This window comes from Muscardinus avellanarius (genome assembly GCF_963383645.1).
Source record: "Muscardinus avellanarius genome assembly, chromosome: 12".
In the NCBI taxonomy this organism is placed as follows: Eukaryota; Metazoa; Chordata; class Mammalia; order Rodentia; family Gliridae; genus Muscardinus; species Muscardinus avellanarius.
In genome coordinates this window covers 83,090,654-83,103,658 of record NC_137798.1, presented here as the reverse complement: position 1 = coordinate 83,103,658, position 13,005 = coordinate 83,090,654, and the positions used below count along the sequence as shown (strand labels likewise).

The window sequence follows — 13,005 nt, the reverse complement described above, 5'->3', positions numbered from 1 at the left end:
GGCAAATGATCACTGAATATTCTAATTAAATGGCCAAATGGTTAAAAAGGTAAACTAAGACATAATGAAACTTTAATGAGTTTATTTGAGCAAACAGTGATTCATGAACCAGGCAACTCCAAACTATAAATGGCATAGACTCTCCGCTGAGGAAACGAAAGGGAGAGGAATAATATACAGAAGTCACAAATAAAGCAAAGCAAACAAGGTATTCATTGGTTATACTTCATTGGTTATACTTATACAGATATCTTTTGTCTGCTCCACTAAAACGTCCCTAGTCATATGTGTTGATTGATATGTTGATCGGATGCTTCTGATTGGTTGAACTTAGGTTTTGATTTAAAAAACAATAATACAGACATCTACAGAAAATAGTTAAAGTTCAATTTTACTTATGTTTGCAAATAAAACAGGGTAAGTTCACTTAGAACCTACCTAGCTTTATTCAATCTCTACTTAAATGTACTCGAACACTTCCTAATTTTCAAGTTGTAAACTGTGCCTAGCATTAATACTTACTGAATCTGTCAATTTGCAAATCTGAATATGTACTAGAGTATATGAAGAAATCTTCTAAAGTTAATTACAAAAGCAGAAACAGCATTTCTGCTCAAAATTACATGACCTGAAATACCAGTTGTTGAAAAAAGGACAGGTACACAGCTTACACGGCTCCAAGCAACTCGTCAGACAACAGAAAGTAAATCAAAACAAAACAAAATTAAGAGGGGACTTCCGGGAAGATGGCGACCGAGAAAATCTGGGCTTAAGAGCCCCGCTAACAACCAATCTCCATTACCACAAAATCAGCGACTTTCATAGCCAGAAAACACCATCACCAGAGAAACAAAAAAATCACAAGGCTCCAGAGAGAAAGAGGACTGAAAACAGAGCTCAGAGCCACAGAGGAGATACACCGGCCTCACGACCGAGGACGCGGCAGCAGCGCCATACTGCCGGCGGCAGCAGTGATTTCACCCGACGGCTACAGCAAGCCGAGGTGAGCCGCTGCGGAACAGCCAGGCGGGATTTTTCAATGCAGGGAGCATCTAAAGCTCCCAGTGGCTGAGCTCAGCACACGCTGCAGTGACTCAGAGTGGAACTCAAAACCAAGAAGAAATAAGCCAGCCTCACAGCGGAGGGCATAGCAGCAGCGCCATATTGCCACCGGCTTAGGGAGCAGCAGTGAATTCACCGAGTCCAGTACAGCCACATCTGCAAACTCAAGAACAGTGAGTCAAATTGCAGGCCACAGAGGAGAAATCCCAGTACTGTACTCCCTGGGACTTGACCCAGTGGGGGAGGGGCGGTGGCAGAGATATCACACCATAGGAGAAGGTGCAACCTGGCACCCCCCACAGTCTAAACAGCCTCTATCAACTCTCTGGGTGGGAGACTCTGTGATACAACCCAGTAAAGGAGTAGTGGGGTCTGAGATACTACAGACTAGAGATCCAGAACACCTTAAGTGAAGTCATAGTGACCCAAGGGAAGAACCCAGAGAAGGCACAAACTTCCGAAATCATGGGAAAGACGAATAACACTGGAGCAATGAATGCCCACAACCCCACAACATCAGAACCCGATAAAACTGAAAATCAGAGATTTCTAGAAGATCAAATCAGGAAAATAACTGTAGAAATAATAGAGGTGCTTCGAAAAGAACTCAGAGAGAGCCAAAAAGAGATAAAAGATGCAATTAATGAAGTAAAGGCCTCAATTCAAAGCACAAACAACCGATTATACCACATGGAGAACAGAATCTCACTCTTAGAAGATGATCATTCCAAAAATCAATGCATGGTTTCTAATCTAGAAAAAAATATCCAACAGCAGGAATCTGACATTGAAGAAATATGGGCCCATTTTAAGAGAGCTAACCTAAGAATAATTGGAATAGAGGAGGGAAAAGAAAGTGAAACCAAAGGGATCAACAATCTCTTCAAGGAAGTAATAGAAAATTTTCCAAACATAGAGCAAGAGGTAGATACATAGATCCAGGAAACTTATAGAACTCCCTTTAGACAGGATCGAAGAGGATCCCCACGCCATATAATTGTCAAAATGACCAATGTGGAAGCCAAGCAGAGAATCTTAAAGGCAACAAAAACAAAGGGCCAAGTGACATTCAGAGGCAAGCCAATTAGAATCACTCCAGACTTCCCAAACCAAGTCATGAAAGCCAGAAGGGCTTGGAGTAACATATTCCAAACTCTGAAAGAAAACAACTTCCAGCCAAAAATTTACTACCCAGCAAAACTTTCTATCAAATTAGATGGAGAAATAAGAAGCTTCCATGACAAACAGAAACTGAAGGAATTTATGTCTTCAAAACCAGCGCTAGAGAAAATACTCAAAGAGATTAACTACAAAGAAGAAATAGGTAACACACACCAGAACCAGAGAAACAAGATTTTCCATCCAACAGACAACTAAGACTGGTTATCTGTGGAGATTCATTATTTATGTTAGTCTTTTACCTATCTCTAAATTGTATTGTTTGCCTTTATTGTTGTTAATTTTTAGGATTTCTAGTTGGAATATTAATATACCTTCAGATAGAGCATTTGGAAATATTTTATCCCATTCTATTAGTAACTTTTACTCTATTTACATTGTCTTTGGATATACAATATTTTTTTATTTTTTAGGGAGTTTATATACTCTTCTGTTGCATGTGCCATTGAAATCATACCCAAGAAATCACTGCCAATTTCAATGTTGTGAGGTTTAATGACCCAGATTTTCTCCTAAAAGTTTATAGTCTTAAGATTTATATTTAGGTCTTTTATCTATTTTGAGTTAATACTTGTATATGGGATTAGGTAAGGGTCCAACTTTATTCTTTTCCATGTAATTATTATTTTTCAACAATATTTAGTTAAAATATTATTATTTCCACCACCAAATGTTCGTGGAAATCTTGTCAAAAATAACTTGACAATATAGGGAAGAATTTAGCTCTAGGCTTGTATTTAACTCCAATGGATTATATATCTGCCTTTAGAACAGTACTACACTGTTTCAATTATTGTAGCTTTATATGGTTTGAAATCAGAAAATATATATCTTCTACCTTTGTTCTTTTTCAAGATCGTTTTGTGTATCTAGAATCCATATTCCATATTAGGATAGATTTTTTTCTGAAAAATAAATATATAAATATATGATAGTTTCACCTAAAAAAAATAGAAAAAATATTCTCTGGTAAGAAAGAAAGCAAAAAGAAATATTGAAATGTTATCTTTAAGTCAGCAAAAGCTTGGTATCAGACAAATGAAACTGTTATGTGAGATTATCATTTTTAATTTTGGATAAATTGCTACAATACTAGATGTCAACCACTAAGCCAAGCATGGGAGGGAGGGATGGGGAGAGAATGGGGTGGGGATCGGGTTGGGGCTGACTGGGCAATGTGTGCATGTATATCTACAAAAGTTTGTATTCCACTATGATGTATGAATACAGTGCACCAATAAAAAAAAAAAAGAACTGGCAAAAAAATAAAAATAAAAAAACTCTTTAAATAGACCAATGTTTAGGACCGTAAACACAGAGAATATTTATCAGTATGAAAAAAATTATGTAATTTGAAGTTTGAATCAGAGAAACTTGTCCAGATTTTACAAATAGATGAAAAATCTGAAACTGAGATCCAATTAATTTCTTAAATAAAAAAATGAGAAAGCCAGGTGTGGTCGCGCACGCTTGTAGTCCCCGGGCTTGGAAGGCGGAGACAGGAGGTTTGTGCAGGTTCAAAGCCAGCTGCGCTGGCTTAAGAGACCCTGTTTCCAAAATTAAAAAAATATAAAATAGGTCTGGGAGTGTAGCCCAGAGGTAGAAGGGTTTCCAGGAACCCCAGTACCACCACCATCAAAGAGAGAGAGAGAAAGAGAAATGTGGTTAAGGAGAAGCTTCTTGGTCCATGAGAATTTCTTTTGCATTTTCCTTGGGATTCCACAATATAAATTCAGTAAATATTAGTGGAATAAGTGAATGAAGAATGAAGAGTGACGGGAAGTACTTAAAGATACATATTTATCTTCCTTCATGAAATTTTCCTGACTTCTAATCAAAAGCCAGTCAAAAAAGACTTCCTGTAAATCTTCATTTTTTTCTCTAAATCTCTCATTTTATAGAGAGTGTGATCTACATCCTTTCAGAATATTAGGGATAATAGGACAAATTCACTCTTCAGTTAAATTATCTTCCTTTTAGAATGAGAAAAAGACACAAAGTTGTAGTCCATGTCTTTTGAAATTCATACATCTCGTGCTGATATTTAAGAATCTTTGTATAAATATAAATTAAGGTGGATTAGTTGACACAATTCATTACTTCATTGGCCTAAGGAATTTTTTTATATTCATCATATACTATATCCAAAGTAGCTTCAGGTCATAAAAATCACACAGTGACACATATCAGTGTGAAAAAATTTAGTCTGTACAGGTCAGGTCGGTCTGTCTGTCTGTTGCTCGCTCACTCTTGCGTGTTCTCTCTCTCTCTCTCTCTCTCTCTCTCTCTCTCTCTCTCTCTCTCTCTTTCTCTCTCCCTCCCTCCCTCCCTCCTTCTTCCTCCCTCCATTCCTTTTTAATATATATCTTTCCAAACTATCACACTAACTTCACAAAATATATCCAAATCATGTGCTCTAATTTTATGTGCACAATAATATAAGTTATGATTGATAAGCAGTTCTATATACTGCCTCTCTTGCTTGAGTTTGAATCAGAGAAACTTGAGAGTTCACAATAGAACATTACCAATTGAAAAGGCCTTTGCCTATTTTTAAGATGTGCAGATAGGAAAATTTCATTTCTTTATTTAGCCATCTTTTCTAGAATTATACCTATTTATCTTGTGAGGGCTTGTGCTTCAACTTGTCTATTTTTTCCTTCTCTTTTGCTATTTCTTCAGTTTTTTTTCCTTTGATAAAACAAAGCACACTCTCAGAATCCACTTATGTATAATTTAACTCCTCAAGCTCACATCTCATCTACTCTTTAGTTAAGGTACTTGGACTCAATCCCTTTATCCTTTCTAAATTCTATATGAACTACAGATGTTAAAGTATCGTCTTGAGCAGACTTCTTCACACTTGATGTTCATTGCAGATAACGAAGCTAAACAAAAGATAACGTCTTTGCATCTTAGAGTCCAGGGATGATTTTATAATCATAGAAACAGTGGTATTGGCTAAAACCACTCAAAAAAAAAGTTTCTCCTGTTAATGTCTATTTTAACCTGCTCTCAAAGGACATTCCCAGAAGTTGAGGATGGATAGTACTGTAGTTATAATTGTGAAACAGTCAATAATTTTCTTCTTCTCTGGTCATCAAGTACATATCTAAGAAGGACAGAGCCACCAGTCCATAACATATGTGTAATTTCAATTACCCAAAGCGCCAGGTGTGAATCTCTTAACATATTGACTCATCATCATGCTATGCATCAACAAACTGATTGAAATTAAAACACAAGGCTCCTAAAAGGAGCACTACTCTTTTCTCCTTATAGTGAACTAACTATCCTTTTTTAACTATGGTTTCCATGAACTTGGTAACTTTCAAAGCTATAAAAATGAATGTATTTTCTAATGGACCCAAACAGACAGTAATGTTCTTAGCCAGCAATCTATTCCCAGGCTGCAAAATTTTCTTATTTCCCTGACTCTATTTTGTTTTGGTTTGTGGTCAGGTTATATAAAACTGATATTAGATGATACTACAAACATTATATTATCTAATCAGATCTGCAAAATTTAAAGCAAATATTTTTATTTTAGAACACTACTGAGCTTTTATTAAAATGATATCAGGATACAGAAAAAATAGAGAAGAACTCAAGAATTCAGATTATTTTCATCAATTTTGAGTTAACATAGTGCACTGTGGGGGGAAAAATTCCAACCCTACCTTATGATGGGATGGTCTTATCAAAGGTCTTATTAGTAATGTTACTGATACAGAATCCGGTATAACTCTGATAGCTTTGGAAGAGCGTTTATTATTGCCTGGGGTAATTGACCAGAGAAAGCAGGAGCACACATTTCACAGACATTGTTTAAGCTACTGACAAGTATGGTTTTAAGACTATATGTCTATCTATTCTAAAAAATGCACAATTCTCAAAAAAAAAGCCATAAAGCATCTTTGCAGCTCAAATGCTGTGACCGTTTTCACCTTTATCATCATCATCAACATCACCAACATAAACTAGCATGTGCTTTGTGCCATATTCTGTCCTCATGCAGAGTACTATGACTTTCCCACTTTACAACTGAGACAACTGAGAGTAACTTGCCAGAAGGCACATAGCTCATTAGTGGTAAAGATAAAGACTCAAGTTACGTGGCTTCAGATACTAATTGCTCTTTGCAATTGTATTAAAATACTTCTTTCTGCTGATATTCAACTCAGGTCAATGGCAATACAAATAATTACAAAATTACTATAACATATTACCATTTTCCTATGATATCCTTGTTTACTAACTTAGGTAATTTTTCTTTAGTAAATTTGTATTAAAATATTTGTAGTATAAGTGATCACCAAAATTTTGAATGGCAATGATCCACATATGTATATACTTGAAAAAATTGAAGGATAAAAGGAAAAGATCTATAAATGCTAACAAGATGTGATTAAATAAGTGACAGCAACATTTTAAAGAGCTATTCAGAGAAAATGAATAGAAAGTTTAGTAATGCAATACATTTTACAAGAACGAGGAGAAATAAGCTCTCATATTGCTGATGACTGTAAATTTGTATGATCTCTTTGTTTTACAACTTTGCAATATCTATCAAAATTTACAATGTACTTATCTTTTGACCTAACAATTATATTTTTAGGGATTTATCCAGTAGACATTATTGTACATATATATAAGGACTAATGAACAAAAATGTATATTTTCTTACTTTTCTTTCTTTTGATAGTAGGAGTTGAACCAAAAAGGCATTCTACCTCTGAGCCACATATCAAGCTCTTTTATGTGTGTGTGGTATTGGGAATGAAACCCAGGGGCATTCTCCTTCCGAGCTACACCCCCAGCCTTATTTTTTATTCTTTACTTTGAAATAGGGTCGCACTGAATTGCAGAAGTCTTCACTAAGTAGTAGCTGAGGATGTCTGTTGAACCATGATCCTCTTGTTAGCCTCCCAAATGCTGGGATTACAAGTGTGTGCCACCATGCCCGACTCTAAGCTTTCTTTTTTATTTTGAAACAGTATCTCATTAAATTGATGAGAGTAAAGAAATCAGATTTCCTGATTGATTTGTGGCAAGTGTTTCTGAATTAAAGGGATTAACTAAACAATTAAGTTCTATGGATCTCAGATAAATCAGAACTAAGGATGAAATAATATATTCTGATACTATAGAGAGGTCGGATCAAGAAAAAGAAGAAAAGAACAAGAATCTAGGATAATAAGCCACAACTCAACAAACTATGCCTAAATTAAACAAGAACAGTTCAGACACTGTTGGCTTTGCCCAAACTCTGGAAATGGAGTCTACTTAGAAACTAAGGACAGAGAAGCTTAGGCAAGAGGTGAAAGAGAGGTGGGAGGTAAGCAGAGTTCAAGAGTAGGATGCTCAAACCCTAGTAGGCTTCAGAGAGATGGCCTGGAGAATCAACTCCTTGAGATACTGCTTTCATACATCTCTCACATGGTGTCCCTCTTGGGCATCGCAACACCATCAGCATTTAAGGGAGGCAGACAAGATCATTAAAGCAGTTCTCTGACCCAAACAGCTCCAAAGAGAGTAGTACACAAGAGTATATGAACACTTGAGTGTCTCAAGTCAATATACTTTTGTGTACTACTCTGTTTTTTAATTCATGTCTAAGAAGAAAAAAATGAGCTTTGTTACAGAATAAATATCAGGACTTCAAGGTCAAATAAATAGCAAAGTAGGATATATATATATATGGATATACACAAAACTTGCAAATTTCATGCCACACATATACAACCATTTTTAGGAATATTAAGAAAATGGCCATAACATGGAGGAGTTGGCCTTTGAGAAAAGATAGAAATTGGCCAAAGAAAGGGAAAGTTGATATTCATTAATGTATGTTCATTATATCTATTCACACCTTGACTGAATTTATTTAATATTAATTTATTACATTTGTTCATTCATAGTACGCATTGCTGGAAACTATTAGGATGAAGCAGGGGCCAAGAAGTCACAGGGCAGGGTCACAGTCAGACAAAGTAAATGACTACGAACCATCATCCATACGTTCATTTCAGCAAACATCCAATAACAATGAGAATATCATACCTGTTTTCAGAACTGCAGATCTCGGAGGTTATTGCCAGCCTCATGCAACCTCAACCATAGGGACTGGTGATTTCCTCCAGAAACTCTCCAGAGAGCCACCCTGTTTTTGTCAGCTGAGTTCCAGGTCAACCTGGAGTTCAATCCACCTTGATGACTGCCAAATCTCTCTTTTTTGCATATTAAAATAAGCTATCAGCCAAAGCTTTCATTATTATCTATATCTTAAAATGCATTCTTGCCAGATTAATTAAAACTATCAACAGCATCATTTCAACCAAAGACCTTGCTTTTCATATTCTGATATATTTGGAGATAGTTGGGAGGAAGTTGTGGTGTGGTACTCTTGGAGGATTTGAAAGCAGGGTTAGTAAAGTTAATATAAATAGATATCATGGGGAAAGACACAGTACTTAAAAGGAAAATAAAAAGAAGAAAGGGATACAGGCAATGATTCTAATTAGAACATAATTACTGCTCCAGGGTAGGAAACCCTTAGCACAGAACAAGGACTGGTCACCAACCAAAGGGCCCCCAGAAAAGTGAGAGGAAGCTGTCCAGAAGAAAGCTCTGCTCTGCCTCGACACTGGCCTCTGTCATGGCCAGTTTTTTTTCTCTCTACTCTGGGAGATCAGGATTTTTTTTCATGCTTGTCTCTTCATTAAAGATGTGTCATGCCGGGCGTGGTGGCACACGCTTGTAATTCCTGCGCTTGGGAGGCAGAGGCAGGAGGATCGAGGCCAGCCGCGCTGGTTTAAGAGACCCTGTTTCAAAAATACAGAAAATAGGTCTGGGAGTGTAGCCCAGAGGTAGAAGGGCTTCCAGGAACCCCAGCACCACCAAAAAAAAAAAAAAAAAAAAAAAAGATGTGTCACATAACTCCTTGGAAACAGCCATTTCCCAGAACAACAATGCTTTGTGGACGATGAATAAAAGAAAAAAAAAGCTGATATCATTCAATATTTTACCTGAGTGACTTTTCAGTAGACAAGCATCCTAAAAGTGTTACGAGTAAAGTTCACCGACTTATGGTCAAGCATGACTACCTGCAAGTTTAATATGGAGCGTTCTTCCAATGGGAAGAAATGAAGCTCTCTTTCAAAACTTGAGCAATGTCTTCTGTTGACAGGACATCAGGAGACAAGGCTAAGGGATGAGAGAAAAGGCCCCTCCCTCTCAAATACAGGCTGCACATCTATCATATTTCTCCTACTTCTCCTACGCTCACAGTTAACAATCTGGTAAGTACATGGACTTGTGTTTTCTATTACAAAGACAACTTGAGATGCTAGAGTAGACCCTGCTCTTAAGTTCAACATAGAGTCAACGAGAAGAGGGGCAAAGAAGTTCTGATTATGTGTACCCATTCTCTCTCCTATTAAGGTTACACAGTCTTCTCAAATCTATTCACCCAAGTGACAGTAATTCCAGGGATGGAACAGAGAAGATGTCTTTGAATACCTATTTTTTTCTTAAAGATCCATGTTTATTTGCCTCTTATGCATAATATATTACTTTGGTTTCAATTTGGGTTTTTACTACAAATCAACAATTAAAATTGACTTCAGGAAAATATATAACACTTGTTTTGTGATTCCACATAACTCTGGATATGTGTTTGTATATTTTTGCACTCAAGAGCTTAGAATAGCTTAAAGTGCCTATGTTTTTTTCTTTCCTAGCCACCCACTGCTCAACCAGTGGGTGCTATATTATTTCTTGGATGATGTCAACGAAGTCAGATCTTTTGGCATGATAAATGTTAATCATAAGATTTCAAAACTGACTTCCAAAATTAATCTTGACTCCTTATCTAATTATTTAATTAAAATCAGCTATACTCTTTCTGTAATATGGCCAAGGTTAAGAACATATTTTTCTTCTCCATGCTACTTTTGATGGTTCTAAATAGAAAATATGTTATTTGGTTTAGAAAACCTACTGTTCTCTATGTCACTGTCTCTGGGAGAATCCTGAAAGTCTTCTCTGTGTGTGTGTGGTACTGGGGATGGAACCCAGGGGCCTTCTATCTCCGGGCTACACTCCCAGACGTATTTTATATTTTTTTTATTTGGAAGCAGGGTCTCTTAAGCCACCGGGGTTGATCTTATGGAGTACATAGAAGTGACACCATTGGAAAAATATGAACAGAACAGCAAAAGGAAGTCCCAACATCCTGCTCACATGACTGCCTCAGTTTCCTGTTCTACATATAGGTCCCTGAAGCCAGATTGTTGCATACAAGGTTTCCCCTTTGTTCAGTGTCCCTCTGATTTCCTTTTAAAAAGGAAAAGAATTGCTTTCCATAGACATATTGCATTTTTTAAAAGCCACACACACAAATGACTACATATTATATGATTCCATTTTTATGAAATGCCCAGAAAAGGCAAATATATGGATAAAAAGTATATCAGTAGTTTCCTAGGGCAAGAGATGGGAACAGGTATAAGCTACAAATATATATGAGGGAAATTTGAGGGTTGGTATAAGTGTTCTGATGTGATTGTGGTGATACTTGGACAACTCTTCACAGTGAGACTCATGGTGGGTGCATTCTGTGGTGTGGCAGATACAACTCAAAGCTGCTTAAAAAACAAACTAGAAAACTCCAGGCTTTGGAGAGAAAGAATGTTTCAGGTTAGCTTTTAATGATCTAAATATGAGAAATTTCGGGCTAATTAGAAATATTTAAACACAGCAAAATAGGACACTGCTTAAAATAACTAAAATAAATGCTAAGACATGCATAAAGTACTCTAGGAAGTGTTGGTTTATATACATTTCTAACTTTTTTTCTAATTTATATGGAACATTTTTCCAGAGTTTATCATCTTGATAACATATGTCCCACCAAGAAAGAAGGTTGAACTGACAGTTGTGAAAGATTTAATAGGATGGAATTAACAAAGAAATAAAATGTAGAAGTTGGGTTGTTTCCTTTTCAGACCTAACAGAAAGACCTTAGCAAGGAAAGAACCAAAGGATGACAAGATAATACTAAGAATGCTGTGTTCTAGATGCTCTATATCCTCTTCCTATGCACAATTGGAAGGCTCCCTTTCTCTTCTTCTTTTGCAGTTAGTAGGGCGTCCTGACTGTCCAACATATATGGGCAGAGGGATATATGTAGGTATGTTTAGGCAAAGCAATGAGCCTTACTGCACATCTACCCAAGCTCTTCTTTCTTACAGATGCAGCTGATAGTAAAGATCTCCAAGGTGGCGAACTCATTGTATGGAAGGATCCTAGATTCTGGAATTACTTTGTGGACCAGGTCTGTCTAGTAGAACTGCATAATTGACATTAGACCGCCTCAACAAAAAGAGATCTGCCTTTTGTTGAGCCATTGCAATTTTAGGATTTCTTGTTGGAGCAATGAGTATTAACTAGCCTAACTAATATAATAGTAAAACCATAACACTCCTAGCATATTTCTTCCTTTTCTAATATCAACATCAAGGCTTATTCTTTCCCTCATTCCTATCTTTCCTATTTATCTTTCTCTTCTCATTCCTCATCAACTAGCTAATGTTAATTTTTGAGGCAGAAGAAGAAGCATATGAGTAGTTTTCATTCAACCCTATCAGGACCCTTCTTCAAGAGTGAGGATATCTGAATCTGCTAAGGCGAAATGGCCGCCTGGGATTCCTCCTTCAGCTGAGTAGGTCTCAAGTCTTTGGTTAAAATGGGACATCATCATCAAGAGCAATGTTTTGCTCCCCTCCAGTCCCCCAAGAAGCCCCTATAGCCATAAATGCTAGGAAAGAAATATCAGAGTTGGCAGTCACCTCTGGTTTATGAACTTTGCTTTTATTATCTAAAATTGTTGGTAGTGGAGAAGTGCATGCTGGTTGCTCTAAAGCTTTTAGTTTACCCCGGAAGTTATTTTCCAAAGACAACACATTAGCATTTCAATTCATTTTCAAGTCAGTTAATTACCCATTAGTCTTTCCTCCTTTTCTGCATCTGGAGAAAATGCAAGGAAAGGAGAGAGGACCTGCCTCAACATTACCCAAGCCCCCCATCTCCTCAACCCCATCTCCTCAACCCCAGTGCCTCCCAACTCTACTGACCAAAAAAAAAAAAAAAAATCCAAATAAAAAACAGCTCATAAAACAGTCAACAAAATAAAGTCACTTTTTCTTTTTTTTTTTTTAAGAACAAAATGAAACTTGAGGGAAAACTTACTGGAGTTACAGTTTATCCTGATACAGTCTAGATGGGGAAAAATAAATGAAAGATGAAATTGCATCCTTCAAGGTAACAGCTGCAGACATCCAAAAACAATCAGTCCACCCTTCCGGGGACAGACACACGCAAGAAATGTGGCCATTTTATATATATGCATTATGTACAAGTTTGAGGGTGGGTGTATATGTACAGTATATTATTTGATAAAGTTGGATACATATATATATACACACACACACATATATATATATACACATATGTATAGAGATATATACTGGTATACATATATATCCACGATAGACACCAAGCACGTTTCTTTTTTTTTTTTTCCAAAAAAACCTATTCATTTATATTTATATAAGGTATTCTAAATCTAAACTTGGATATATTAATTTTTAACTTGGAAGATTAGGCAACAATTTCCCCACCAAATGAAGATTATATTCTGTCACTTTTTTTAATTATCTTTAGAAGCAGCACTGACACAATTTTGTATTAGTGTTCCAAAGA

At 36.5% G+C, this 13,005-nt stretch overlaps 1 protein-coding gene across 14 annotated transcripts in view; it reads right to left on the bottom strand.

Moving 5' to 3' along the window:
• The window catches only part of NRXN3 (neurexin 3), a gene marked incomplete at both ends in the record, with an annotated part of 1,617,361 nt that overhangs the window by 1,017,866 nt on the left and 586,490 nt on the right, over nt 1–13,005 (bottom strand). For 10 of the 14 annotated variants that reach the window (XM_080707448.1, XM_080707461.1, XM_080707458.1 and 7 more), the window contains one exon: nt 12,493–12,519. The exons of the other annotated variants lie outside the window; for them this stretch is intronic. In XM_080707448.1, the coding sequence (XP_080563574.1) occupies nt 12,493–12,519 (27 nt within the window). The remainder of the gene's footprint in view (nt 1–12,492; nt 12,520–13,005) is intronic. 14 annotated transcript variants of the gene reach the window in all.